At 35.3% G+C, this 14,481-nt stretch overlaps 1 protein-coding gene and 1 long non-coding RNA gene across 3 annotated transcripts; both read left to right on the forward strand.

The window, feature by feature from the left end:
• The first annotated feature begins 2,246 nt into the window (after positions 1 to 2,246).
• LOC128171293 (uncharacterized) lies at positions 2,247 to 4,517 on the forward strand. Of its 2 annotated transcripts, none has more exons than XR_008242056.1 (3): positions 2,247 to 2,519; positions 3,069 to 3,223; positions 4,122 to 4,517. It is a non-coding gene; the product is annotated as an uncharacterized LOC128171293 (long non-coding RNA). The 2 variants fall into 2 exon arrangements; XR_008242055.1 differs by having other exon boundaries at positions 4,142 to 4,517.
• A 3,205-nt stretch (positions 4,518 to 7,722) lies between these two features.
• On the forward strand, positions 7,723 to 9,573 carry LOC128171275 (uncharacterized). The gene is made up of 2 exons (XM_052837044.1): positions 7,723 to 9,344; positions 9,463 to 9,573. The coding sequence occupies exon 1, from the start codon at positions 7,744 to 7,746 to the stop codon at positions 8,854 to 8,856; it is 1,113 nt and encodes a 370-aa protein (XP_052693004.1). The 5' UTR covers positions 7,723 to 7,743; the 3' UTR covers positions 8,857 to 9,344; positions 9,463 to 9,573.
• Positions 9,574 to 14,481: the final 4,908 nt, after the last annotated feature.

The raw sequence follows: 14,481 nt of genomic DNA on the forward strand, positions 1-14,481 counted from the left end.
AATAACTGACTTCGTAATTTTGTTTACCAGGAAGTCCTTTTCTAAAATGCTATATTTCATGTTCCATGGAGTATGAGTTTTGACTCTAGGGCAGGGCTAAAATGGATGTATAAGTGTTAATACATATTCTGTTTAAAAATCATCTTCTTTACTCCCATGCACCTAACGGGAAAACTGAATTCATGTTTTTGTAGACCAGATCTTTTAGCTTTTGCTAAAATTATAGGTTTTATAGTTCTTTTTGAAAGATTTCTGCCAGTGAGGTGGTCGTCATTACAAAAAGCTAGAGCCACGAAACGTCAAAATGTGCCTTAAAATTTTCACAAAACTCAAGTTTGAAACAATACAAATTGTAATTACTTATAATGTAGGGCACAATATTTTGCTTCTATGCATATGAAATTTTTCCACTTCAGCCCCACCGTTTAGCACATGCGCATCAAACATACTATGATCGTTAAAAATAGCTGAAAATTGTAGATTTTACTGCAGTATTTCCTAAATTTGATTGTGGCCACACTTGAGTACCTCTTTGAAACTTTTAAAACTGAGAGATTTTGCATAAATGCTTCTGTCTGCAAAATTTTGTAGAGGTACTCAAGTGTGGCCAATATGTATTTTACAAATTTTGAAAATTTTAGTAACAGAAAATAAAACAGACCACTCTATTTTAGGGTAATTATTTGCTTCCTTTTTATTGAACTAGCAGAATTTAATTAATGATGATAAAGAATTATTTGTGATTATTTACAAAATCATCATTTCATTAAATGTTTAAGGAAGAAATGCATATAAACTGAACTTTAACATGTTTTATCTAGTAATTTTATACTGTGTATTCATGCTTATATCGTGCATCATCAATGACGTCATAGTTTGACGTTTGCGACGTCAGATTAATCTGTACATGGAATCTTGAGTTTTTTCAGTATTTTGCCAATAGAATTTACCAGTAAAGTCTGCATTTTTAAAAAGCATTATATCTAAGTACCACGGTATTATTCAATTGCAGTAGAACATGAGATACATGAACATTGCTAACAGAAAAAAAAATTAAATTATGGCAAAGTTAACATTGTACGTACGTAAGTAAATATATATTCCTATACCTTTATGTAGAATAAGCGATAGCATGTATAAGTAGCTAGTTGTGGTTTTTTTTTGTCAAATGGTGAAATGCATTAAACGAAAGGAAAGATGCAAGCGATTTTTTTTACACAAGTACGTGTTCCTGAATACCGCGGGAGAAAGACAGTCGACATCACGTGTAAACATGTACATGTACATATATTTGATTAACTTAACTTATTCCGTCAAAAAACTTGATTGTTTAATTCCTAATTACAGCTGCAATTGAATATTAAGCCATCGTCCCTTGCATAAAAACATTTTGCCAATGCATACGTGTCACAGGATTAATTATTTTAGTTAATTAGTAATCATATTTGCGTTCATGTTGTTTTCATTTCCCATTGTTCATTTGTTTACGTTCACACCGCTTCATTCATTCATTCATTCATAGTATGACAGTAGTACGAGAGGTTACGTGGTTACGATTGGCGGGTGGATCAGTGAATGAATGGGTGTGTTAGACTGGTTTTTCGGGTTTGAGTGAGTGAGTGCGCATGTCCGTTTGCTTAATCTAACTTTGAGCACGAACTTTAATTGAGAATCACGACGCCATCCAAGACAGACGGTTGAAATTTTAAACTTCATAGTTTTTCAACCCGACTATATATTAGTTCATTTTCCTGTTATACTTGGTGAGTCATTTTAATCAAAAATATGTAATTTAAATATTATTTAACTAAAGATAAATTTAATGAGTGAATGTAGAGAAAGAGCGTATTTTAGTAATATTATAATTGTATATGATTATAGATCACCTAGATGTTCATGTGGAAAGATTTACTTGATTCACAAATACGACAATAAATATCTAAAGCGTCGTTTCCACAAAAGGCCTTGGAGTTCTTCTTAATTGTTCCCAAATGTAGCCCAGAATATAAAATATATCAGCTACCCCTTGACAATGGCGCCCACGTTGGGACTCCAGAGCGCCGTTTAGGAAAAATTTCCGGTGATGAATGTATGCCTGTTGTGATTTCCTATACCGCCAAAATTTTCCTTAATTATTTATATATTTGTGCACATCGTATTATCCTGTGTGTGAGGGTTTATTTGAAGCCTATGTAAAATATTCACTTAGTGATTTGTGAGAAGAATTAGCTAGCGACCTGTGAAAAGAATTCTCATAGCGACCTGTGAAAAGTATTCACCTAGCGAGGAGAATTTTCGACAGGAGCGGATCCAATATATATCCGGAAACTCGTCACGCCACCGTGGAAATTCCTTATTCAGCGACTTCCGATTCGATGACGTCACAATCAAAATGGCTGCGCCCATGGTAATGTTTACGAAGTTCCAGTGAGCTCCAACGTTATCGCGATTCGTTATAGAGTGCATGCAATTAACTTGACATTTCTAGGATCCGAGGAATACTTAAACAGATACCTCCAGTGTGTTCATTTGTGACTCATAATTGATGTGTTCAATTTCATTTGTATTGTTTTATATGTTTGTTGTATACATGTATAGTTGCATGGCGTGAAAGTGATACACTGGTAAGTGTGTTAAATCCGCGTAACATTCCAAAGTTTATTTGTAAAATCTCAAGACCTTAAGACATCATTTGTCCTTGCTAACCGCTACACTGCATGTTGTTTAGTTGTTTATACTAACCTTTGGCATAGCAGATTGACAGCGAGGAAATTCGAGCGGGAGTAAGAAAATAGATCATTGTTTTTCTATCATTCCATTTTTCGTCATTTTATGAATTCATATCATCATTTACCATGCGCTGCGTAATGCTCATGACATACGATTAGATGGATATAGTTCAGCAGAAATAATAATTCATTTTTTTTCAGACTTGTTACAGATTATTTCTTGTGATACCAGAGAGACTGTTGAAGTGGTTATAATTTCATATGTTTGTATTTCAGTGAAATTTATCTCATATCTTAGAAAATATTGACATTTATTTATTTTGTTTATTTTCTTACAAGGTTTCAAAGTATCCAGTGTTAATCAGTGTATGATTTATTATTTCATCTGGTACAGAAAAAGTCAAACTGTGTTGTGTATTGTCGTGCGGTGTTTTCAACTCGAGCTACCGTAATCTTATTTCAAAAGATTATCCATCAGTTATCTTCAGCACATGGTGAGTATTGCATTGGTGTATATATCAATTATTTTTACTCTGTATTTTAACAACCCAATCATGGCCTCAGGTGGTGAGGAAGAAGGAAAGAAAGAGTTAGAAAAGAAGGTGTTAGGTAAGAAAGAGTTAGAAAAGAAAGAGACAGATATCTGTAAGTACATTGACAAGGTCAATAAACATCCTGGTTACATGGTGTTAACAGTAGAGGAGTATAATAAGTTACTTCAAGTGTCCAGTACTCCTAAGAAAGTAGAACCCCCTAAACAAAAACTTGCTTTAGGTTCTCCAATTAAAAACATAGGACCTAGAGTGCAAACTCTGTTAAACACATTGTCGGGTACAACACCAAAGGTTGAACACTCAAGACCAATCCTGAGTACTCCCAGTCCTAATTTAAATACTTCTACGAGTACCTGCGTAAACCCAATCAACCCCCCTAAATTACCTTTATTTAGTGGAACGGATGAGCCCCAGAAAGGTGAGGTACCTTATGAGGTGTGGAGTTTTGAATTGAAGTGTTTGAAAAAGAGTGGTCAATATCCTGAATATACACTTCTTCAAGCAGTGAGAAATTCACTTAAGGGATTAGCTAGATCTATGTTGGTACCATTAGGTGAAGATGTTTGTTTGACAGATATCATTAATAAGTTGGATGGGTTCTTTGGAAGTGTTTCCACAAATGAGAATTTAATGCAAGCTTTTTATAGCGATTATCAAAAAGAATCAGAATCTATTGTTGTTTATGCATCAAGATTAGAGGAAACTATTTCTAAGGCTATTCAGTTTGGTTTTATTGATCAAGTTGCAAAAGATGCGATGCTTAGAAATAAGTTTTGGACAGGTCTTTCTAGTCAAACTTTGAAAAATTCTACTAGACATTTGTATGATTCTATTAAAGATTTTCAAATTCTTCTGAAGGAAATCAGGAAGGTTCAACAGGAAGACCAAGGTCAACAGAAAACGAAAGTGCGCGCGGCAGCAGCGAATGCTGACACAGCAGAAAATGAAGACTGGAAGAAAGAATTGAAGGAATTAGTGTCCAAGATTGACAGGTTAGAACAGAATATTAATTCTCAGCAGTACAATTACCAAGAGTTAACAAGGAAGTTAAATAACTTTGAATTGCAAGAAAGCAAAGAGAATACTGTTCCTTCTAATGTAGAAAGAGGGTTACACAGACCTTTTAGAGGTAGATATAGAGGGTTCAGGAGAAGCCAAGGTAGAGGATTCCAGGAAAACAATTACAGAGGTCAAGGCAATTTCAGAGGCCAATGTAATTCAGGCAGTGGTCAGATGACACAATATGATCAGAGTCTAAGATCTCAAAAGTTTCAACCAAAAGAGTAACCTCTCATGTTGTAGGACGGACAGGAGAGGGTGATGTTTGTAGTCCTAACTCAGAAAACTTACTCGAAAGAATGGTTGGGCATTCTAATGATTGTGTATTGTATATATGTGGTCAAAAGACAAATGCATTGATTGATACAGGGTCAATGGTGACTTGCATATCTGAAAATTTTTATGAATCACTAGAACATAAGCCTGTGATTAGAGATTTACAAGACTTTCAGCTCAATGTTTATGGTGCTGGAGGTAATGTACTTCCATTTTTAGGATACATAGAAGCTGAAGTTAGAATTCCCTGTCTGACAGAAAATCCTTTCTTTGTTCCAGTGTTGGTAAGAAAGTTATCTAACAGTGACAATGACTCAGAAATACCAGTTATTATTGGTACCAATGTTATAAGGAGTTGCAAGGAAATGGTAAGTGAAGTAGACTGTAGTTCAAACATTCCTGAAGTTTGGAACTTAGCTTTCAAGAGCATGTGCAAGAAAGATTTGAAGGTAAGGTCAACAAATCATTTTCCCATAAGCATTGGTCCTAATGAGGTTAAGACTCTACATGGTTTGGTCAGAAAATCTTATGACTTAGAAACAGCATTGACTGAACAGTCAGATACTTCACAATCAGGGAAGTTGGTCATTTGTCCTAGAGTCATTCGTCTTAAGTCTAGTGTAGGGAAAGTGTCCAGAATCCCCGTGAGAGTGTGTAATCTATCAGCACAGTCAATTAAGATTCTCCCGAAATCTGTTATATGCTCTGTTAGTCCTGTAAAGGTCATAGATTCATGGGAACCTGAAACAGAGGAGGTGTCCTCAGTGACAAAAGGTGAGAACTCGGATATTTTTGTTGAAACTCTTGGTGCTAGAATAAACAGACAGAATCTGACAGAGGATGAATTGGTAAGAACATCAGAGGTACTGAATAGGTGGAAACATATCTTCTCAACATCCTTTACTGATATAGGAAGAACAGACTTAGTAAAGCATGAAATCAAGCTTACAGACAATATTCCTATTGAGGAGCCCTACAGAAGAATTCCACCAGGAATGTATGAAGAGGTAAGGCAACATCTAAAAGAAATGTTGGAAGCTGGTGCTATAAGAAAATCACAGAGTTCTTACTGTTCAAATGTAGTGCTAGTTAAGAAATCTGACGGGTCTTTGAGATTCTGTATTGATCTTAGGAAACTTAACAACAAGACTATCAAAGATGCTTACACTTTACCAAGGGTTGAGGAAACAATTGACACTTTGATTGGCAGTAAGTATTTCACAAAATTAGATTTACGATCTGGTTATTGGCAGGTTGAGATAAAGGAAGAGGATAAGCATAAGACGGCTTTTTCCTTAGGCCCTTTAGGGTTTTATGAGTGCAACCGTATGGCATTTGGCTTAACCAATGCCCCTGCCACGTTTCAGCGGTTAATGGAGACTTGTATGGGTGATTTACACCTCAGAGAGTGTCTTATATTTTTAGATGACATTTTGGTCTTTTCTCAGTCTTTTGATGATCATTTGAAGAGATTGGAAGGTGTGTTTGAGAAACTGGAAAAACATAATTTAAAACTTAAACCATCCAAGTGTGAATTCTTTATGAGTGAAGTGAAATACTTAGGTCATATTGTGTCTGAAGAAGGTGTAAAAACCGACCCCGATAAAATTGAAGCACTCAAGTCATGGCCAGTACCAAGGAATATTAAAGAATTACGTTCTTTTTTAGGTTTCACTGGTTATTACAGGCGTTTTATTAAAGACTACGCAAGAGTTGTTCACCCTCTGACAGAGTTATTGGCAGGACACTCCACAGCAAAAGGAAAGAACCAGAGAAACAGTAGGAAGATACCCTGGGTGTGGGATAAGAAGCAACAAAGTGCATTTGAGACACTTATCAGTAAGTTGACCAATCCACCTATTCTCAGCTATGCAGATTTTTCTAAACCATTCATCTTGAATATTGATGCCTCCACTGAAGGTTTAGGTGCTGTTCTCTATCAGAACCAGAATGGTTTAGAGCATGTAATTGCATATGGCAGTCGTAGTTTGAAACCTAGTGAAAAGTTGTACCCAGCACATAAACTAGAGTTTTTGTGTTTAAAGTGGGCAGTGGTAGATAAGTTTAAAGACTATCTGTACAACAATTCTTTTGAAGTTAGAACGGACAATAATCCGTTGACTTATGTCACAACTTCTGCAAAACTCGATGCCACAGGTCACCGCTGGCTTGCTGCTTTGAGCAATTACAATTTTAAGATATATTACAGATCTGGAAAATCAAATCAAGACGCAGATGGATTGTCCAGGCGTCCATACAATCTACAGATATTTCCAGAGGCTGTTAAAGCAGTATGTCAAGCAGCTCAGATTGACCGGGAAATTCTGCCACTTGCTGAGAGTTTGGTCATTACAGATACTGGACAATTAGGTGAAGAGTTACCTGAACTAGAATCACAAGAGTTGTCCACAGTCAACTGGCAACAAGAGCAAGATGATGATCCAGTTATTGGTAGGCTCAAGATTTTACTTGAATCAGATTACAAGATAGATTTTGATAGTTTACAGCAAGAAAGTTTAGCGATTCAAAAGTTTTGGAGAGAAAAGAAAAATTTTGAATTGAGGAAAGGTATACTAGTCAGAAATACTGTGATTGATGGAATCGAGATACAACAAATAGTACTACCTGAGAGTATGAAAGCTTTAGTTTTAAAAGGATTACATGATGATGTAGGTCATCAAGGTCGTGAGAAAACCAGTTGGCTTGTGAAACAAAGATTCTACTGGGTAGGTATGGATGCAGATATCAAAGACAAGGTAGGGCAATGTGGTCGTTGTATAAGGAGCAAGACCAGAGAACATCCTAAATCAGAACTTGTCAACATTGTAACATCCAGACCAATGGAGTTGATTTGTATTGATTTCCTATCACTTGAAAAGTCCAAAGGTAACATTGAAGACATACTAGTAGTTACAGATCATTTTACTAAGTATGCAATAGCTATCCCTACTCGGAACCAGAAAGCATTAACAACAGCGAGAGCATTGTACGAAAAGTTTATTTGCTACTATGGTTTTCCCGAGAGAATTCACTCAGATCAGGGACGGAATTTTGAGAGTCGACTGATCAAAGAGCTATGTAATGTCGCTGGGGTAAGTAAGAGTAGAACGACACCCTACCATCCCATGGGAAATGGCGTAGTGGAGCGATTCAACCAAACACTAATAAAGATGTTGGGAACTTTGGAGTATCACCAAAAAGAGGACTGGAAGTCCTATGTGCCACCTCTTGTTCAAGCATATAATGCTACCAAGCAAGATACCACAGGGTATTCCCCTCATTACCTTATGTTTGGTTGGCACCCTAAGCTTGCCATTGATGCTTATCTCGGAATAGATACAGTTAAGGAGAAGTCAAAGAACAAAGAGAATTATGTTGATAAACTGAAAAAGAGACTAGACTATGCTTACAAAGTAGCAAGATCAAATACAGAAAGGAATTCTGAAAGATCAAAAAGACATTATGATTTTAGAGTGAGAAATTCAAAATTAGAAATTGGGGACAGAGTTTTGATAAGGCTTTTGCACAAAACCGGTAGAAGCAAATTATCAGACAAATGGGAAAGAGATCCATATGTTATTGTGGACATGCCCAATCCAGACATTCCGGTATACAAGGTGCAGAAAGAGTCCAGAAAAGGTGCAATAAGAACTTTACATAGAAATTTAATTTTACCTTTCATGTCCATTTCAGATACTGTAGATACAGAATTTCCCAAAGAATCAGACAGACAACATAAGAGGAGAGACAGACGTCAAAAGGTGTTAGCAGAATCAGAGTCGACATCATCTGATTCAAGTGAGGATGATGATGATGATTCAGAGTTTACCTATATGGTAAAGAAAAGGTCAGGTAAGGAAAATATACCCAAGGGTACGCCTAATACTTCACGTATTTACCATGGGAATGATTCCAGTGAATCTTTCGGTGCAACGGGCAATCATAATTTCGATATATCAGGCGCAGATAATATCGACGTTGGTCGTGGAAACTCGATAACAACACAGTTCGATTCTTCGACTGTAGAATCAGATCATGGATTTCCTATCCATTCTGTTGATTTATCCAGATCTGGTTTATCACATAATTCTAATTTGTCTTTACCAAATATAGATGATGATGTGTTGCCAGATACTAATGTTTTCATTCCACGCAGGTCTATTAGAGAGAGAAATAAACCTGACAGATACGGAGAATGGGTAATGGGGTCCCAGCCAGTTGAAGTTTGGTATGTCTGACATAGGGAGAATGTCACAGAGAGTGTATAGTTTTATGTTTATTATTTTCAGTCGCTATATTGTTTTCAGAATTGGTGTCCACATTGATCTGAAGCAAAATGTCAGGAGACATTTTTTCTCCAGACAGGGGAGAATGTCACAGGATTAATTATTTTAGTTAATTAGTAATCATATTTGCGTTCATGTTGTTTTCATTTCCCATTGTTCATTTGTTTACGTTCACACCGCTTCATTCATTCATTCATAGTATGACAGTAGTACGAGAGGTTACGTGGTTACGATTGGCGGGTGGATCAGTGAATGAATGGGTGTGTTAGACTGGTTTTTCGGGTTTGAGTGAGTGAGTGCGCATGTCCGTTTGCTTAATCTAACTTTGAGCACGAACTTTAATTGAGAATCACGACGCCATCCAAGACAGACGGTTGAAATTTTAAACTTCATAGTTTTTCAACCCGACTATATATTAGTTCATTTTCCTGTTATACTTGGTGAGTCATTTTAATCAAAAATATGTAATTTAAATATTATTTAACTAAAGATAAATTTAATGAGTGAATGTAGAGAAAGAGCGTATTTTAGTAATATTATAATTGTATATGATTATAGATCACCTAGATGTTCATGTGGAAAGATTTACTTGATTCACAAATACGACAATAAATATCTAAAGCGTCGTTTCCACAAAAGGCCTTGGAGTTCTTCTTAATTGTTCCCAAATGTAGCCCAGAATATAAAATATATCAGCTACCCCTTGACATACGTCTTTTCTTTATCAGCCACCTGTTGATCAGTGCTGATTCGTCGCGTGGTCAATGCCGTTACATGCAGTGACACTCCTTTCTCAAAGGTCGATTGTGTCCGTTTCGATGAAGACGGCTTTTGGTATACACAGCTTAGAATACATTATCAGCATGTACACTATATAGAAGTCTAATCCTAATTGCGATGTCTTTGTTGATAATTTGTCCAATAAAATAAAAAATCGCCCTAAATATGTGTACATTGGTGACTTACTTTTGCCTATATAATTCTCGATTGCAATTATCTTCGATTATTTTATGCGTATTAAATCTAATTAAAGTTTTTCTTGTATGGCATATAGAAAAAATTCAGATTGCCGGGCCCTTTCTTTAAAAAAAAAACAACGATGAGTACAGAGAGATTTAAAACAGTTTTTGTTTCCATTCAACCCCCTCCCTTCCCTACCCTCTGAAAAAGAGTTCATTACAAATCTATGTATATGATAACACAAATTCTACATGCTTGATATGAATTCGACTTTTCAAGACAATTTTACAACATTATTTATGTGCTACTGCTTGATGTTTTAAATACAAATGTTCATTTTAACCAACATTCTCTCTCTCTCTCTCTCTCTCTCTCTCTCTCTCTCTCTCTCTTTCTCTCTCTCTCTCTCTCTCTCTGAAATATGATCTTAATTTTCAAGACATTTACGGATAGCTAATCACCTGTAACAATTCTCAAAAGACATGAATATCACTAGAAAAAATTAAATGTAAATGAATAGACATTATGGCATTTATAAGGAATAATTAGCTCATAAAAATATTTTTAAAGAAATCGATATTCTTTTTTCATTTAATTAATGAACATTAAAACACTGCTGTAATGTCATTCCCTTGTTCCAGCAGTCAAAAATTTTACTTTTGACAGTCCGATATATTAGAGAGCTTCTTAATATCAGACCATTACTAGTGGTTACAACTCTGTTATTCTTTAAAATCGGGCTGTCTTGGGAATCAACAATAATATTCAATTAAGTACTATATATGCTTCAAACACTTTTGTATGAAAAAATATCACAGTTCTCGGCCCTATAACGGGCCTCGAAACTGTTTTATATTATTTCATACAGAACTGCTTTCGGCATACTAGTATATCCATTACATAAACATGGTCGCTAAAAGGTTTTATTGCTCACTTGAACAGTTCGTGAACGGTGAGCGCACAGTGAGTGCACTCTAAACGAACGGTGAGTGCACGCTGAGCCGAATTTGGATAGCGCTTATGAATGGTGAATTATGAGCGAACGCAGAGCGCAAACGCAAGCGCAAAGTGAACGGTGAACGATATATGTACTGTCTCTATGTGAACGCAAGATGAACGATTTATTCGGAGTGCCCCGGGAGGTATTGTTACATTGTGTTTCGTTGGTAATCAGGAGATAACAACAATAAACTACATGTTTGTATTGTTATAAGCCTAAATATAATATTATCTGACTAAACAATAAGTGAACACTAAACGAACGCAGTGAGTGCAAGGCTAAATGTTTGTGAACGCACGGTGGGCGTTTTGTGAACGATGAGCGGGAACGGAGCGGAGAGCGCAAGTGAACGCACGGTGAGCGCACATGAACGCACGGTGATCCCACGGGAAAATGGGAAAATAAAACATTTCAAAGGACTGAACCCTGGCATCTAACTGCTGTAAAGCGCCAGGATTGGGTGAAAATATCGAAGCCTTGAAACAAGTAAAATAATCATGAAGAATAATGTACACAGACTGTTACAGTAATGCATCAAAATTCGAGATTACATATATCTCTATTAAATTCAATTACCCTATCTCTGTCATATTTATATATTTATTTTTAATAATTTGTGATTACACTGGTAGAATTCAATGATTAATCCTCATTTATACACTGCGCATCATCAGCATTACTTCATGCAGTTTCAAATTGCAGAAAAAAGAACTTTTAATACACCGACATATTTAAATGTACCGCCGTTATATTGACCTTCAGCACTGGTCCCTGTAATATTTTTTAAACTTTATTGTATTAAGCTTTTCATGGTATTTTCATCAATAAATTCATTTTCATAAATTAATGATAATGTCTACATGATAATTTTATTTGTTTTTTGTTTATTTTATTAGATTCAAGTCATACGTAGTTTTATCATTTCATGACGTTACTTAACAAAAATGACGTCTGTTCTACATTTTTCATCAAAACAATGCCATATTGTAAACTCCGTTTATAAAAAAGTATGATAGATATCGAAAAAAGAAAAAGTTATGAAAAGCTAAGATTCTACACTATATTTTACCAAAATATGGTAAGTTTTAATGATAGGGCAATTTTTGATGCTTCGTGGCTCTAGCTCTTTGTAATTTTTCTACTCTAGAATGAAACCCAACTAAATGAAATTATAATACTCCTCAACAAGTTTGTGTATGGGTATGCTACTCAGGTGAACGTTTAGGCCTATCGGCCTCATGGTTTTTTTTTATAAAGGTGTTTTTTGTTTGCTTACAATTAAACAAACAGAGGTTTATATTTTCTTGACAGTATTTATCTTGGAAATCTCTGTTCTATAAATAGTTTCAGATCAGAACAGTTTAAAAAAAAACAAATCCGGCAAAATTTTATTGATGCAAGTATCATAGAAATTTTTTTGACATATTAGAAGCGCCAATATCTCATCAAACAAGCAAATATTAAATGATTTAAAAAGTAATTTAACAATATATTTTTGGAAAACATGCAAAGACATGTAAAATTACCTATAATTATAGTTACATGATTCTGTTAAAAGTCAACAAGAATAGAGTATAAATATGAAATCTCTCCTAACTTAAAAGGTGCCCTCAAAATTGTCGCTGAAAAACGGAAATTATATCCCGTCTATTGTACGCATGACCAAAACCAAGTGAACAGTATCATTGCCCTGAAATGTTTAAAAAGACGCGTTACTAACATCGTTTAAAAAAAAATCACAGGGTTATTGGTTCGATATACAATTTTTTTCATAAAGCTTTCCCAATCACGATTAAAACTGTTCCGAGGGTTTTAAATGACTCGCTTTCAATATTTTTGCGATTAAAACATGGGGAAATATGCTAACGAGGAAAATTGTCTTACTTTAGTCTCTACACTGAGATAAAAAGGTTTGAGCCCAGATGCACATGCATAATCTTCCTTTTTTTCTTTTTGAATCTTTATTTGTATATTTATTCAAAGGAATGAATGCCTAATAATATATGTTTGATATTTACACAGTCTGTCCATAGACAAAGCACGCACTAGTCGGCATTGCTAGCGGAAGCGGCTGCATAGCTTGGATGGCAATTTTGCCTGTTGCCGAAAGTTTTTTTAGTTTTTTGACATCTTCTTCGGAGCGAATGGTGATTTGATTATCATTGTTAAGTTAAACTATTATTTTCCCGTCATTAGTCCAGATTGAAGATGCCTGGCCTGTTACGACAGCTGTGCGGGCCTTCTTAAACAGCAAGACCCTTCGTCTTGTTGGAGCCTCGTTGACGAATATTTTGTAATTGTTCGTCGGGTTTGGGTTGCAACTCTTTAAGTTCTACTTATTCTTAAAAACATCGTCACGGTCTCGATATCTTGCGAAGCGCACAATGATGTCCCTAGGTCGATACTTTGAACCTTGTGGAGGTCCCAAACGATGTGAATTACTAATCGAGTATCAATCAAGGGTAATTTCAGTGGATTTCAGAATGTGTTTGTTGACAATATTTAAAACAACTTTCTCAGTATTTTCATTTTGTTGCTCGGGAATTTCAGAAAATTTCAAGCAGTTTTCCCGGCTGTATTTTTCGAGAACGTATATTTGGGTTTCGAGATAATTATTCTTTTGCTCAAGACCACCGATTTTTAGAGAATGATACTTGTCACTTGTTGTAGAGTTTCCTTGTCATTTAAGAGGTTTCAAATACAGAACTTAGGTCTGACAGATCCTGAGTCAAGTTTTGTGAGGAATCTGTATCAGAGTTTGGCCTCTGACGTTTGTTTGATTGGGACCTTGTTTGGGACCTTGATTCGTCTCGTGGTGAAGTGTGGGGTTTGTTTTGATTATGTCCACCCATGTTTGTTAACTTGATAACTAAATATTGGATGTGGTGATTTCGAATTTTAACAGAAACAGGCAGGCTGAATTTTTCGTTGTTGATTATTGTCAGAGCGTTAACATTCATTACTAAAGCACAACCACATGATTCAAACAAAGATGTTTAGAACACAGACCCTATTTTAATAAGATCTCGTCGACAAAATGAATGGATATGCTTAAGACACATTCGCTACGAAAACTAACAAATATCCAAACCTGTGTATATGGAATATGTAAAAGACAGGCTTTACAGGCGGTAAAGGTTGCAGACATCACACTCTGGTGTGTGAAGTGGACCGTACTTCTTGCTTCCGAATTCTAAAACAAACCGTCAGCGGACCCAGAGGGGCATTTTATTTTAAATGCAGACCCTGTTTAATGAAGATTATTATTCCTTGCAAGTTCGTTATACAAATATATTCAAAAAATTGTTTGAATCTATGTTTTTTTCTTTTATATATTTAAGGTATACGTTTACTCCAAATGAAAAAAAAATCCACTGATGATAATGAAAAATCGTCTGTTGTGTGTTAAAGACCTATCATGGTAGTGCTATTTTTCACTTTCAAAAAAGTAGGTCAATGACCTCCTTTTTGAGATTATGGCCATTGAATATTTTTGGAAAATTTAAGAAAAATCCCTAAAAATTTTACACTATGATTGAGATTTTCTTAATAACATTAATATTAATTAATAAGAATAATAATAATACAAATTGCTAAACTATTTTATGACTGAAATA

This window comes from Crassostrea angulata, chromosome 2 (assembly GCF_025612915.1).
Source record: "Crassostrea angulata isolate pt1a10 chromosome 2, ASM2561291v2, whole genome shotgun sequence".
Lineage (NCBI taxonomy): Eukaryota > Metazoa > Mollusca > Bivalvia > Ostreida > Ostreidae > Magallana > Magallana angulata.

Bases quoted from the DNA above. Each gene is read 5' to 3' on its own strand.
- LOC128171275 (XM_052837044.1), top strand. From the start codon at position 7,744: ATGGGAAATGGCGTAGTGGAGCGATTCAACCAAACACTAATAAAGATG.